The 14,753-nt window shown below is 53.2% G+C and overlaps 3 protein-coding genes across 3 annotated transcripts; all 3 read left to right on the top strand.

The window, feature by feature from the left end:
- The first annotated feature begins 1,308 nt into the window (after positions 1–1,308).
- On the top strand, positions 1,309–2,814 carry LOC107306759 (hemoglobin subunit rho). Its single transcript, XM_085536723.1, has 3 exons — positions 1,309–1,445; positions 1,554–1,776; positions 2,632–2,814. The coding sequence occupies exons 1-3, from the start codon at positions 1,354–1,356 to the stop codon at positions 2,758–2,760; spliced, it is 444 nt and encodes a 147-aa protein (XP_085392849.1). The 5' UTR covers positions 1,309–1,353; the 3' UTR covers positions 2,761–2,814.
- A 4,172-nt stretch (positions 2,815–6,986) lies between these two features.
- Positions 6,987–8,194, top strand: LOC107308586 (hemoglobin subunit beta-like). The gene is made up of 3 exons (XM_015852568.3): positions 6,987–7,130; positions 7,226–7,448; positions 7,990–8,194. Exons 1-3 carry the CDS (start codon positions 7,039–7,041, stop codon positions 8,116–8,118), a joined length of 444 nt encoding a protein of 147 aa, XP_015708054.2. The 5' UTR covers positions 6,987–7,038; the 3' UTR covers positions 8,119–8,194.
- A 1,774-nt stretch (positions 8,195–9,968) lies between these two features.
- LOC107308585 (hemoglobin subunit beta) lies at positions 9,969–11,522 on the top strand. Its single transcript, XM_015852566.2, has 3 exons — positions 9,969–10,140; positions 10,236–10,458; positions 11,284–11,522. Exons 1-3 carry the CDS (start codon positions 10,049–10,051, stop codon positions 11,410–11,412), a joined length of 444 nt encoding a protein of 147 aa, XP_015708052.1. The 5' UTR covers positions 9,969–10,048; the 3' UTR covers positions 11,413–11,522.
- Positions 11,523–14,753: the final 3,231 nt, after the last annotated feature.

Here is a 14,753-nt window from a genome sequence, read left to right as displayed (position 1 = left end):
TCCCCTGCACTGAATGAGGGCACCCACAGCTGGATCAGGAGCTCGGAGTGCTGTGTTTGTGCCGCTGCTCAGTGTCACTCTGTGAGGGTCAGTGGCAGTATTGGTCTGTAAGTGGTGCAGGTCAGAGATCATGGAATCATCGAGCCATAGAATCCTAAAGGCTGGAAAAGATCATCAAGTCCAAACATCAATCCATCACTATCATGCTCGTTCATACAGTGATGGATTCTTTTGAGTTGGAAGGGGTCCTTAGAGCTCATCTAGCTCAACTACCCTACAATAGAATCATAAAGGCTGGAACAGTCTTTTGAGATCAAATCCAACCAACAGCCCATCACCCCCATGCCCACTAACCATGTCCCCAGTGGATGGAGCCTCCCAGACTGCCTCTGAAACAGCCAAACCTCACAGCCCTGCTGTGGTTCTGCATGCCCCCCACAACCCGGCTTCGTGTGCCCATGCACAGGGGCAACATTTTGCCTGTGCCCTTCAGCCCAGGAATAGCAAAAACCCAGTGAGACCCAGCCAAGCTTTTGGTCAGGCTCTGAACCTGGACATGGCTGGTCTGGTTGTGGAGTGACTGATTCTACTGTCTTTATGCAAGGCCTTTTACTTCCCAGAAGTGAGAGCACAAAGGAGATTTAGACTGGACGTAAGGAAAATATGAGGGTGGTGAAGCACTGGCACAGGTTGCCCAGAGAAGTGGTGGATGTCCCGACCCTGGAGACAGCCAAGGTCAGGCTGAATGGGGCTCTGAGCACCTGATGGAGCTGTGGCTGTCCCTATTCGCTGTATGAGAGCCCTACCAGATGGCTTTTAAAGGTCCCTTCCAACTCAAATAACTCTATGATCCAGAGTTGCAGAGCTGCAGCCAGGGACGAGCCCTCAGCATCCCCAGGCAGCTGCTCTGGGTAGAAGGATGAGGGCAGTGCCCAGGTTCATTGCCACCTGTCTGAGAAACCCCCAGGTTTAGGGAGCCTGTGAGTGCTGCAGAGGAGCCAACATTTGGGCACTGCAGATGTGAAGCCATTGGAATGCATTACACAGGGGGGCTCAGTGCCTTCCACAGGGGTGCTACGTGCAGGGCTGCAGTGAGGACAGTGAGATAAGGGCTGCTGTGTCCGGAGCCGCCTGTTAAGCTGGTCACTGTCTTTTCATGGAAGGCCACACCTTGTGCACACTGACCACCCATGGACAGACCCCCCCCGGCATGGACCCCAACCCGTCCCAGCCAATGACCCCACAGTGTGGGGTGGGGAGGAGCTGTCAGCAGTGGATAAAAGCCCCCGGGGTCTGCAGCTCAGCTCCAAGCTCTGAGTGCTCCCACAGCCACACGCCAACCCCATCGCCACCATGGTGCACTGGTCCGCCGAGGAGAAGCAGCTCATCACCAGCGTCTGGAGCAAAGTCAACGTGGAGGAATGTGGTGCCGAAGCCCTGGCCAGGTAGGTCTGCTCCTGGGGTCGGCTCAGCTGCACCCTGGATACTGAAACCACTGCAGTTCTAGGAGGGAGTGTTAATGGTGTGTGCTTGTGTCCCCTGTCTCTCTACAGGCTGCTGATCGTCTACCCCTGGACCCAGAGGTTCTTTGATAACTTCGGGAACCTCTCCAGCCCCACTGCCATCATTGGGAACCCCAAGGTCCGTGCTCATGGCAAGAAAGTGCTGAGCTCCTTCGGGGAAGCCGTGAAGAACCTGGACAACATCAAGAACACCTACGCCAAGCTGTCGGAGCTGCACTGCGAGAAGCTGCACGTGGACCCCGAGAACTTCAGGGTGAGATGCTGAGGTTGCCTGTCTGTCCCTCCATCCTGTGGAGCAGCTCATGGCCTGGGGAGTGCTGGGGGAACTTAAGTAGCAGATGTTTTAGGTGTCGAAGAGAAAGGGGATGGTTTGGATGGAATAGTGCATCCTTAAGAGGGAGAGGGAAGGCTGTGCATCTGGTAACTTGAAGGAAGGGGCAGGAAGAGGCTCCAGGCTGTAACAGATCTGAGGACAGACAGAGGGAGATGCTCTGAGTGCCTGGAGGATGGAGAAAAGCAGAAGGAAGGAGGGAGGCTGAGGGGGGCTGAGGGTCAAAGGGACGAGTGCCATGTGCAGTTTCTCCTTGGCACACCGTGCCCTCAGGGATGACTTATATGGGAGAAGAGGGAAAAACCAGTGTGGGATGAAGACACAGGGATCATCAGGGGCTGCGTGCTGATGGGGAGAGATCAGCAGACCGGGATTAGAGACAGAGAGGTCTGGGTGTGGAGCAAGGTTAGCAGATGAAGAGAGAAGGAAAAGGAGAGTGGGGTGCTGGGGGGGGTTGTGGCTGTGGGGGCTGGATGAGGCCCTTGGCTTCCATTCCTGCCCCTGCTGTGGAAATGCAGCAGGCAGACACGGCACTGACTTGAGCCCCACCTCAGAAACATTTTGGGAGAACAGTGTAGAGGCTGGAGAAAGCGAGTGTGAGGATGCAAGGATGGAGCAGGTGGATCTTGGTGTCTGTGGGGAGCACATCACATTTTCCTGCAGAAAGAGCATCTCTGAAGCCCCCAGAGCAGTGGGGTTCAGCTGCAGCTACTGGGTGCTGTTCGGGGGAGGTTGCTCCACACTGTACTGACCCCATTGCTTTGCTTGTCCCTGCAGCTCCTGGGGAACATCCTCATCATCGTGCTGGCCGCGCACTTCTCCAAGGACTTCACCCCGACCTGCCAGGCTGTCTGGCAGAAGCTGGTCAGCGTGGTGGCCCATGCCCTGGCCTACAAGTACCACTGAGCTCCCAGAGCAGGACACAGCTGTGAAAGTCAATAAAAAAACACATTGCCTGAATTGCTTGGTGTGATCCTGTTTGGGTGGGAGCAAAGGGCACCAGAGAGGAAAGGGGGCTCAGGGCTGTGGGGAGTGTCACGGTCCAAAAAGGCAGCCAGGTTTGCCAAAGGGGGGGGGACATCAGGGGACATCTGGGGACAGAGGCCCCTCGTGCAGCACTTGGCACATCCCAGACCACCAAGCAGTGCCTTCAGTCTGCAGAAATCACCAGGGAATATTTCTGTCCTCTTCTGCACAGAAGGCAGAGCTGCAGGGCTGGACGCTTCTCAGCCTGCAGTGTGTGAGGGTGTGGATTTGGAGAGGTTCCCTCAAGGCAGCTTAGACTAAAAACACATCCTCAAAGAGGTGATAGAAAACCTTTTCTGTATCAGATGAAAGTGCTCTTTCCAGGAGCTCTGGGCATTCTGAGCAGAAGATGCTGCCTCCAAGAAGATGTAGATGTCTGGAGAAGAGGGACTAAGGGCAGTTTTTACATAGGATTGGACCATTTTAAACTCAGATTGGCTTAATGGACAATGGTTTTTCACTATAATGGAAGGGTTCTGTCTAAGAGCATCAGTCTTATTCAGGAGAAAGTTAAAAAATGACAGGGAAATATATGTCTGTCTCAGAGTGATGAAACCCCTGTTTTGTGTGATTTAGGAAGATGTTTTCTGCCTTCCTGCAGATAAAGCAGGGATTTGCACTTGTGACCCCTGTGGGCTTCATATCCATCCTGTGTGATAGGATAGGGGGGAAAAACAAAAAGCCAACAGAAACCAGAACAGCTTTCCTACAACACAACACTCTCCTGCCCAGCAGCAAATGGCTTTTTAGCATTATGTCATAGAATCACAGAATCATAGAATGGCCTGGGTTGCACTAATGGACCCCAGTGCATCAAAAGCAGTTTCCCAGGGGGCCTTGCCAACTAGTTCCCCAAGCAGCCTGAAGTCTGCTCTCATAGAATCATAGAACCATAGAATGGCCTGGTTGACCACAGTGCTCACCCAGCTCCAACCCCCTGCTGTGTGCAGGGTCACCCAGGCTGCCCAGAGCCACATCCAGCCTGGCCTTGAATGCCTGCAGGGATGGGGCATCCACAGCCTCCTTGGGCAACCTGTTCCAGTGCGTCACCACCCTCTGGGTGTAAAACTTCCTCCTCAGATCCAACCTAAACCTCCCCTGTCTCACTTTAAAACCATTCCCCCTTGTCCCATCACTGCCCACCCTCACAAACAACCACTCCCCCTCCTGTTTACGAGCTCCTCACTTAGACCACCACAGAAACCAACTGGGAGCAGACACTGGCAGGACAGACCAGCTTTCAACTTAAGCCACTGCATGTTCTGCAGGAGACAGAAGGGGACTGGCTATAGTCCAGAGGCTGTACATCTGCCACTCCTGCTGATAAGCAAAGCTTGGCACAGGGTGCTGCTTGCTGCAATCAGAGTGACCAACAAACACTGCTTCTTTTGTCAAGGCCCAGAGCCGCTTTTTGCTGCCAGTAAGATGATTTATCCATGATATCTTTAATATCTTCATCAGTGATGTCAACAGTGGGGTCGGGTGGCTGACTGCAGTTTGCTGATGACCCCGAGCTGTGGGGTGCAGACACAGCAGAGGGATGGGATGCCATCCAGAGGGACCCAATCAAGCTGAGCAGTGGGGCCAGGTGAACCTCATGGGGTTCAACAAAGCCAAGTGTAAGGTCTGCACCTGGGTTGAGGCAACCCTCACAACCAATACAAGCTGGGGGATGTAAGGATTGAGTGCAGCCCTGCTGAGAGACCTTGGAGTTCTGGTGGATGGAAGCTGTCCATGAGCCAGCACTGTGCCCTCACAGCCCAGACAGCCACCTGCATCCTGGGCTGCACCAAAGCAGCACGGCCAGCAGGTCAGGGAGTGATCCTGCCCCTCTGCTCTGTGCTGTGAGGCCTCACCTGGAGCACTGCGTCCAGATGTGGAGTCCTCAGTGCAGGAGAGACATGGAGCTGCTGGAGAGCATCCAGAGAAGGGCCACAGCAATGATCCAGGGATGGAACAGCTCTCCTATGAGCACAGGCTGAGAGCTGGGCTGTGCAGATGGAGAAGAGAAGAGAAGAGAAGAGAAGAGAAGAGAAGAGAAGAGAAGAGAAGAGAAGAGAAGAGAAGAGAAGAGAAGAGAAGAGAAGAGAAGAGAAGAGAAGAGAAGAGAAGAGAAGAGAAGAGAAGAGAAGAGAAGTCTGTGAGGTGAGCTGAGAGCGGCCTGTCAGTATCTAAAGGGCAGCAACAGGAAAGAAGGGGACAGACTCTTGAGCAGGGTCTGTGGTGACAACAGGGGAAATGGCTTCAAGCTCAGAGAGGGGAGATTCAGGTTGGGTGGAAGGAAAAAGTCTGTTCCAGTGAGGGTGGTGAGGCACTGAATGGGCCGCCCAGAGATGTGGGGGATGCTCCATCGCTGGAGACTTTGCAGGTGAGGCTGGATCAGGCCCTGGGCAACCAGATCTACCTGTGGTGTCCCTGTGTATTGCAGGGCAGTTGGACTCCATGGCCCTGAAAGTATGAAGGTTCCTGTCCATGGGATTGCCATGGCCAGGAAGTGAAGAGCCACATATGGGGCTCCTCCAATCAGACCAAAGGAGACAGCAGGATGGAAGGATGCTGGAGAAAGGATGTGGGTGAAGTGAATCTGTCCCGTGTGGGTGCAAATGAGTTCTGACTTAGAGGTGCATGAGATGGAGTCATCCCTGAAGATCTCCAAAGCAGAGTGCAGGACTGGGACCATCTGAGCTGTTCTTTGCTTTCTGCTGAGCATCCCTCAGTCATCTCATCTCACTGTTTGGCAGAAAGAGTGAAGGCTTCTTTCCAATCCTGCAGACACCTTCCAGTCTGAATCCACCTCACTGAGCTCACTGTGGACCAGCGCCCACCTGCTGCAAAAGGGGGCACGCAGCCTCTGGTTCTGCTCAGGAGCACAAGAGAAATCAGGGGAAGGTCAGCAATCCCCAGGAGCTGCTTCTTCAACTCATGGCTTAGCACCTCATCTTACACCTGGCTTAGAAGTCTGGATCTGCCCTTGTGGGATGGGGCACTTGAGCTGTTCTGGTGCAGAGGCACTGCATGACGGCAGCCACCAATTCACCAACCCACCCCGTTAACAACAAATCCTCAACTTGCATCTGCAGAGCAATTTGTTGTCATTACAACCTCCTCATTTCACGTCTGTACCAAATGAGAAAGCACACGAAGGAACGAACTGCACACACGCAGTTAGCATAAACAGAACTGCCATTGGTAGAACAGTGGAGTTTATGGCCAGGCGACCAACTGCAGCTGAATTCAGCAGGCAGGGCTCAGCTCCTCACTGCCACAGGCTGCTTGCACAACTGAGTGCAAAGCACATCCCATGGAGCATCATTATAAAGTGACACTGGAAAGAGCTTTTCCTGTTTTTTGACAGCTTCTCCTGCTAGTAGGAAACACTCTGAATCAACGGACAGCAACTATGGACAACAACCATGGAGAACTACTATGGATGACTATGGAGAGCCACTACGGACCACTATGGAGAACCACTGTGGTCAACACAAAGAACAACTATGGAGAACTACTGTGGGCAACAGCTATGGACAATAGCAAGGGACAGCAGCTGTGAAACTCTTTATGAGTACTGTCAAGAAAGGAGAATCTTGTATTCAAGGCATGAGGTGTACGTTTGGGATAAGCACTGAGCTCTCATTTCCCAGAAAGCCTCTGATCCTTCAGTTTGGGGCTGATGATGCCTGGATTCACGATGGATTCCCAGGAGGGCAGACATTGATGTACCAAGAGTCTGAAAACAAGGCCAAGGCAGACGCTGTGAGCTCCCTGACATCACTGCCTGTCTCGCTGGGTCTCCTCCACAAATTCAGTCCCCAGCCACTGGCAGTGACACTGTAAACCTATGACCATGGCGAAGCCATGCGGGCAGCTCCACCTACACTTGGGGCTACACACGGGGCAGCGGCTGCGAGAGCGGGGGTGTGAGATGAAGCTGGTCCCTTTGAAGACAGAGGGGGAATGGGCCCCTTTTCCCCTTGGACAGCATCCAAATTTGCTATCTTTCCTTCTGCAGCACAACTCCCTCCCCGGTCACAACCAATGGCAATGTCAACTGAGATTAGGGCAAGCTGTTACCGGTGTATAAAAATCCATGAGTAGGCTTTGGCCCCACTTCCTACTCATTGTTCAGGGAAACCCAAAGCAAACCCTTCAGCTGCCGCCATGGTGCACTGGTCTGCTGAGGAGAAGCAGCTCATCACCGGCCTCTGGGGCAAGGTCAATGTGGCCGAATGTGGGGCTGAAGCCCTGGCCAGGTAGGTCCAGCTTTGGGGCATCGGCTCAGCTGCTCTCTGGGTATGGAAATGGCTGCAACTAAAGGTGTGTGCTTGTGTGTCCCATCTCTCTGCAGGCTGCTGATTGTCTACCCCTGGACCCAGAGGTTCTTTGCGTCCTTTGGGAACCTGTCCAGTGCCACCGCCATCACTGGCAACCCCATGGTCCGCGCCCATGGCAAGAAAGTGCTCACCTCCTTTGGGGAGGCTGTGAAGAACCTGGACAACATCAAGAAGAGCTTTGCCCAGCTGAGCAAACTGCACTGTGACAAGCTGCACGTGGACCCTGAGAACTTCAGGGTGAGCCTCTGGGGAGTATAGGCAGGAGTTATAGGACTGAGGTGTGCGAGAGGTGGAGTGGATGGGCACAAAATGTGGAGTGATTTACATGCAGTCTGCAGAGTGAATGGAGAGACACAATACCAGGCTGGAGCAGCAAGGGAGCAGAAGAGAAGAAACAAAGACAGGATCGGAGGGGAGGAGATGAGCTTGGACATGAGTTAATCCAGGACAGAAAATAGACAGAGCCATTTCAACAGAATGAGAGGATCCAAGCCAAAGGAGAGCCAGGGGAGTGGGGAAACTAAGGGAGAATAAACACATCCAGAGCTGAGAGGGGTCACTGGCACAGCTGGAGTAGGGAAGGTGTTTGGGGAGTGAGGTACAGTGTGTTCCAGCATCCCAGTGAGTGCCAGAGAACAGGATGGAACAGGGCATGGGCTGCAGCAGATCTGTTCCTTGCTCTGTGATGGATCTCCATCACTGCCCTGGGATGGCTGCGTGGTATGAAGGAGGTGGGGATAGCACTGGCTGATGGCTTCTATTCTTCCTCCTTCGCCAGCTCCTGGGGGACATCCTGATCGTTGTCCTGGCTTCCCACTTTGGCAAGGACTTCACTCCTGCATGCCAGGCTGCCTGGCAGAAGATGGTGCGTGTGGTGGCCCATGCGCTGGCCCACGAGTATCACTGAGCCCCACAGCCACGTGGGGATGCTCCCAGCGGGGTCTGCTGGGCTGTAACTGCCAAATAAACACTGCTGCAGTCAGGATGGAGTCTCTGTCTCTCTGTGGGGTCAGGGTGGGGGCTGCTCTGGGCTGGGAATGGAACGAGGTGCTCACAGACACTGTGCTGCAGGACACGGTTTGTTTCCTTGAGCTCCTGCAGGCGAGATCTGTCTAAGCTGGAGAACACGGGGAGCATTCAAGACCTGACCAAGTAAACGTACCCCAAAATACAGATAGGAACACTCTGGTTCTACATTGAGGCATCAGCAACATCACTGCGTTTAATGTTGTGACCTTCCACAGTTCAAGGGGAACAAACCTTTGCACAAAACGTGCAGCTGCAGTGAGATGAGGTGTGTTGTTTGTGACGTCTCTGATGGAAGGAAACATGAAAAGGAGCCGGGAGTTGGACTCTATGATCCTTCTGATCCTTTCCAACTCAAGATATTCTATGATTCTATGGTACTGGCTATCTGCCCTTGTTTAAATCCTTACCATGCTCAAATTATTAAGGGCAGAATGTAATAGTCACAGGAATCTATTAAAGCAAAAAATGTTCCAAGAATGATCATTCCACATACAGAAAGGGCAGAGCATTTGGTTTCACTGCCCCTACATCTAACTTCTCAGCAGCAAAAGTTCCCTCAAGTCCCCACAGTGCAGAGGGCTGTGGTGCTCTCCAGGCTCCCATCCCCATTTTAGCCCAGATGTGGCTGGCAGCATCCCCACAGATTGCAGAGCAGCTCAGGGACACCTCTGGGTCCTGGCACGATGAATTTCTGCTCACACCCTCCTGCCCCGTTATCAGGGAGAAGGCAGAAGGCACAGCTGCAGTGCAGGCATGCACCGAACGCAGCTCTGTGCAGCATGGCCCTTCTACCCAGCCCTTTCTGAAGCAAGTGTGCAGAGGAAAACCAGTGCAGCTTTGAGCACAAATGTCAGCCACAGCCCATGGCCAACACCAGTGCCTTGCTCCATGGCCACCCATCCCCTGGGCCAGCTGATGCTCTGTGTGCAGCCAGGTTCTGGCCCCATAACGTCCATCCCAGTTCCAGCCCTCGCTTGCTGGCAACCCCAGGCAGCTCTCACAACATGCTGCCATGTCACCGGGTCAGGTCAGGCACTGCCTTCCTGCTGCCAGTGAGGCTGTCCCCGGTGTACCCAATGTGTCCCACCTCTCCTAGATCATCTGTGCACTGAATGCCACGCAGGTGATCTCTGTGTTCTGAGTTCTGAGCCTGCCTTGTTTCCCCCTGCCTGCAGGATCTTTGGGGCCAGAGCTATGCACCCTGCTGTCCGCAGCCCACTTAGTGCTATCCTGAAGTCAACAAATTGTTCAATAGCTGATGGGAAAGAACAAGAGAGCCTGGTCCTAGTAGCCCCTTCAGGAAGAGGAAGAGAGAGAAACCACATGCAGGCAGCTGGTGTGCTGCAAGGAAGGACCCAACAGACCCAAGTTGTGGTCTCCTGCCTCACAGCGATGCAGAGTGCTGTGGTCTGGAACTGTTTGTGGGGCACCCTGGCACGCGCTGTGCTCACAGCACTGGGGTGGGCACAGGGTGCCATGCCCACACCATGCATGGGGACGTATGGCGCACTCCGTATAGAGCTGCAGAGCTGGGGATCTGGGGGGGGGCTGGGTGCTGCTTTGGCTGCAGATCTGGGCACCTTGCCCTGTGCCCCACCCTGATGCTGCGCTCCCTCCCCCGGGGTGCCAAGGCTGGGGGCCCCCCTGAGCCGCAGCCAATTGCGGGGTGCACAGGGGAGAGGAGGGGCCCGGCGGAGCGGATAAAAGCGGGGACACGGACGGCCGCTCACCAGCGTGCGATCCCCGCGGGAGCAAGAGCCCAGACCTCCTCCGTACCTACAGCCACACGCTACCCTCCAACCGCCGCCATGGTGCACTGGTCTGCTGAGGAGAAGCAGCTCATCACCGGCCTCTGGGGCAAGGTCAATGTGGCCGAATGCGGGGCTGAAGCCCTGGCCAGGTAGGTCCAGCTTTGGGGCATCGGTTCAGCTGCTCTCTGGGTATGGAAATGGTTGCAACTAAAGGTGTGTGCTTGTGTGTTCTGTCTCTCTGCAGGCTGCTGATCGTCTACCCCTGGACCCAGAGGTTCTTTGCGTCCTTTGGGAACCTGTCCAGTGCCACCGCCATCACTGGCAACCCCATGGTCCGCGCCCATGGCAAGAAAGTGCTCACCTCCTTTGGGGATGCCGTGAAGAACCTGGACAACATCAAGAACACCTTCTCCCAACTGTCCGAGCTGCACTGTGACAAGCTGCATGTGGACCCCGAGAACTTCAGGGTGAGCTGTGATCTTGGCTGGGTCCCATCCCAATGCACCTCCAAGAGGAGATTCTCTCTATGTCCCCCAGGGCCAATATGGGGGTGCTCCCCATAGATCTCCCCATACTGTTAGTAGAATTTGGTGGCTGGGGTCAGGGTCAGAGGTAGGAGAGAGGGAGGGAAGGGGCACCTGCACACACCAACCTGAGAAAGGAATGAAGGGGATGGATGGAGGGGCTGATGAGTGGGTGACAGTGAAGATACGAAGGAGAAGGGAAGGCATGAGGAGGTGTCTGCAGTGCAGAAATGGAGGGCAGAGCAAAGCAAGACCACTGTTGGAGTGGGAAATAGTCTGAGCCAAGGGGAAAGTGAAGGAGCAAGAGTGCAACCTGGCATGGAGAAGGGACAGATGGATGAGGAGCAAGGGACAGTGGCTGGATGCTGAGAGCCAAGGAGTGAGATGGCTGGGGTGGTAGAGTTCCCACATGCCAGCAGGAGCTCAGCTGTGCCGCCTGTTCCTTGGAGCTGCCACCTGCAGCCAAATGGAGGATTTCTGGAGAACCTGTGGCTCCTCTTCCCATAGTCATAGCAGAGGGAGAGTGGGTGAGATGGAAAGACTTGGGCCCAGCGGGCCAGCCCAGACAGGTGTGTTTTGCATGTTGTGCATTTCAGTGTTTAGACTGAACAAAAGGATTAATGAGTTCAAGGTATGTCTTAACAAGAGCTGTAGTTTATAGGGTCATTTTTAAGGCTAGGTATGTTTCCCTGGTGCTGGTGCAAGCACTGGCACAGGGACAGGCTGTCTTCAGGGCATTGCTAACAGAGGGTCCTCCTATCCCCACAGCTCCTGGGTGACATCCTCATCATCGTCCTGGCCGCCCACTTCACCAAGGACTTCACTCCTGAATGCCAGGCTGCCTGGCAGAAGCTGGTCCGCGTGGTGGCTCACGCCCTGGCTCGCAAGTACCACTAAGCACCAGCACGAAAGATCCCGGAGCACCCGACAGCCATTGGATGCACCTGCAGAAATGCTCCGGAGCTGACAGCTTGTGACAGACAAATAAAGTTCATTCAGTGACACTCCTCTGCTGTCTGTGTGTCCCTGTGCGGCTTGGGGCTGGGCTGGGGGCTGTGGGTGCAGTGGGAGCTCAGTGGGGCAGGGTCGTCTCTATGGAGGGCTTTGTGCTCAATGGGGTTTTATGGGGTTCTGTGGGATCTGCCTCTGAAAAGCAAACCTTCAGGCCTGTGCTTGGGCAGGCACAGCGCTGGGAAGTTTGCACTGGGGCTATGTCTGTAGAAAAGGGTTTTCTCACTGACGCGGAGGAGTCATATATTTAAGAAAGAATAAACAAAGTGAAGGCTTTAATCCTCCTTGGCTCATTTCTGGCATTCAGCCTCCCCGAAAGGAGCTGACTCATGCTAGCCCAGCAGCCAGCTGGGTGGGGGCAGGCTGCAGATAAACAGTTTGCTATCAAGACTTGCACAGACCTTGTTTATGCACTTCTTCGCCCCACGCTGCCCATTCTGCAGCTCTGCGTGGGGGAAGAGAGGGGGTTAATCCTGTCAATTGTAGTAACTATTAATGATGTTCTGGAACTAAAAATCAATTGATGTCATTTGCATGCAAACTATAGAGGTGTTTAAATGCACACAGAGCAGGTCTCGGTCGGGTGGGGGTTGTTCTTGGCAGGGGAACAGGAATGAGAGCCACTCATCCCATTTTGATGAGCACAGGGCAGCAAAAGCAGCTGCTGCTGGAAGGACGTGCTGCTTTCTAGGGGGAAACAGGGAATACACCAAGAATCTCTGGCACCAAGTCTGTACCACATCCTGACCACAGCTACATAAACCAGCACCTCCACCAGGCTGGCACCATGTCCTGTCCCTGCTTCATCCCTGCTCGTGGGCATCTCCCTCTCCTCCCCTGACTCACTGCTGGGTATCAAAGCCCCCATGGCCCCTTAACCCCTCCTCACGCACTCTGCTCAGTGGAAGGAGGGTGTTGTTGCTGTAAGTGCTTACACAAGGACAGAGGAGGACACCTTTTGCTAAGACAAAAGTGCTGTCTTCCTTGCAGGCACAGTGAGAGTCGTGCCCAGGTATCAGCAGAAAAAGGCAGATGTAGGCAACTCTAATCCATGATCCAAATCTACTCCATGGTGAAAAATACTGTGTATGTCTGGAAGGGAAAAGGGTGTTAAAACACTGAAGGTATTTTCAGAATTCCCTTTCTTTTAAATGGTTTTCCTCCCATTCCTTTATTTTTTGGTACAAGGCCAGGAGGATACTGAAGAGGTGGTGCTCAGTGCAGTTGGATTTAATCTTAACAATCATTTCCAACCTTAATGTCTCAATGATTCAGTGATTCTATGGAGGAAAACAAGCCCAGGGTTCTATGGAGGACCTCAGCCCCTCTCCAGCTCTGCTGCAGCCATGTGAGCACCCTCCTTTCCTGCTGCTGCTTCAGCACGACCCTGTGCCTCTTGGGTGTCACTGGTTAAGGATGCTCATAATTTATTCTTCTGATACTTCATGCAGTGGTAGATCTGTTTGTTTAGAATCAGCCTTCAGCACTCTCATGCAGGAACAACGCTCCAGGGGAAGGTGCCCCAGTGCTGTGCTCCCAGGGGTGGCACAGGAGAGCACTTAGCATGGAGTCTGAACAGCTTCTGAACTCATGGGAGATGTGGTTCATTGCTGCTTTGTCATAGAATTATAGAATCATTCGGGCTGGAAAAGCCCTCCAAGATCCCCAAGCCCAACCCCCCCACCATGCCCACTGACCACATCCCTCAGTGCCACATCCCATGGCTCCAGAGCACCTCCAGGGACGGTGACTCCACCACCTCCCCAGGCACCTTGTTCCAATGCATCACCACTCTCAGGAAGAAGAAATGTTTTCCAGTATTCAACCTGAATCTCCCCTTGCTGGAGCAGGATCCAAAAAGAAACCCCAGGGTCCCAGCTGGGCACCCCTGATCTGAGCTTTTGCTGCTTTCTGAGCCCACATCAGGTGCTGCAGAGACAACTCTGTATTTCAAAGCATGTTTCTCCTGTTCTTTATGGATGTGAATGTAAGCACAGCTGGGGTGAAAGGGGTGACCCTGTTCAGTCCCTGTGCAGCAGCTCGGCACGTGGCCTGTCACCTCACAGCTGATGGGTGAGCTTCCACTGACTCTGGAATAGAAAGTAAATGGCTCAGGTCATGTTTTGCCATGGTAAGTGACAAAGAGGTTGAAGTCCATTTCAGTGGTCATGGAGCCTGCTGCTGGAACACCCCTGGGCTGCATGGCCATGGGCTGCATGTTGGCATCTGTCATGGGGCAGCTCTGGGAGAGCCATGAAACAGGGCGTGCTCCATGGAGTCCCATGCATGTGTTGCAAATGGAGGCTCTTGCATGGATATGAGGAAAAGCTTCTTTACAGGAAGGGTTGTTAAGCACTGGGATGGGCTGCCCAAGGAGGTGGTTGAGTCACCACCCCTGGATGTGCTTAAAACCATTTGGATGTGGTGCACAGGGCCATGATTGAGCAGAAGGCTGTTAGTTGGGCTAGGATGGCTGCGTTGTGGTTGGACTCAGTGATATTTAAGGTCTTTTCCAACTTGAGCAATTCTATGATTCTATAATGTGATCCTATGATCCTATGATTCTATGATTCTATGATCCTATGATCCTATGATTCTATGATTCTATGACTCTTCTATGATTCCATGATTCCATGATTCTATGATTCTATGATCCTATGATCCTATGATTCCATGATTCTATGATTCTATGATCCTATGATCCTATGATCCTATGATTCTATGATTCCATGATTCTATGACTCTTCTATGATTCCATGATTCTATGATTCCATGATTCCGTGATTCTATGATTCTATGATTCTATGATCCTATGATCCTATGATCCTATGATTCTATGATTCTATGATTCCATGATTCCATGATTCTATGACTCTTCTATGATTCCATGATTCTATGATTCCATGATTCTATGATTCTATGATTCTATGATTCTATGATTCCATGATTCCATGATTCTATGATTCTATGATTCTATGATTCTATGATTCTATGATTCTATGTGCAGCCCTTTCTCTGAAAAAGGGCCCAGGTCTGGTAGGGCAGCGCTGGGGGAAGGGTCAGACTGGGGATGGCTGGAGGCCCCTTAACTGCTGCCACACCCTGACCTCCCCCTCCTGTCTCCCCAGCACAAACTCCAACCCATCCCAGCCAATGACCCCACAGTGTGGGGTGGGGAGGAGCTGTCAGCAGTGGATAAAAGCCCTCGGGGTCTGCAGCTCAGCTCC

This window comes from Coturnix japonica, chromosome 1, assembly GCF_054131305.1.
Source record: "Coturnix japonica strain WE chromosome 1, WE-NBRP24, whole genome shotgun sequence".
Lineage (NCBI taxonomy): Eukaryota > Metazoa > Chordata > Aves > Galliformes > Phasianidae > Coturnix > Coturnix japonica.
This window is presented reverse-complemented; position numbering and strand designations above follow the sequence as displayed.

Excerpts from the sequence above, each read along its gene's own strand:
- LOC107306759 (XM_085536723.1), top strand. The coding sequence starts at position 1,354 with ATGGTGCACTGGTCCGCCGAGGAGAAGCAGCTCATCACCAGCGTCTGG. Across the intron at positions 1,446-1,553 it reads GGTGCCGAAGCCCTGGCCAG|GCTGCTGATCGTCTACCCCT; the intron begins GTAGGTCTGCTC and ends GTCTCTCTACAG. Across the intron at positions 1,777-2,631 it reads TGGACCCCGAGAACTTCAGG|CTCCTGGGGAACATCCTCAT; the intron begins GTGAGATGCTGA and ends TTGTCCCTGCAG.
- LOC107308586 (XM_015852568.3), top strand. The coding sequence starts at position 7,039 with ATGGTGCACTGGTCTGCTGAGGAGAAGCAGCTCATCACCGGCCTCTGG. Across the intron at positions 7,131-7,225 it reads GGGGCTGAAGCCCTGGCCAG|GCTGCTGATTGTCTACCCCT; the intron begins GTAGGTCCAGCT and ends ATCTCTCTGCAG. Across the intron at positions 7,449-7,989 it reads TGGACCCTGAGAACTTCAGG|CTCCTGGGGGACATCCTGAT; the intron begins GTGAGCCTCTGG and ends CTCCTTCGCCAG.
- LOC107308585 (XM_015852566.2), top strand. The coding sequence starts at position 10,049 with ATGGTGCACTGGTCTGCTGAGGAGAAGCAGCTCATCACCGGCCTCTGG. Across the intron at positions 10,141-10,235 it reads GGGGCTGAAGCCCTGGCCAG|GCTGCTGATCGTCTACCCCT; the intron begins GTAGGTCCAGCT and ends GTCTCTCTGCAG. Across the intron at positions 10,459-11,283 it reads TGGACCCCGAGAACTTCAGG|CTCCTGGGTGACATCCTCAT; the intron begins GTGAGCTGTGAT and ends CTATCCCCACAG.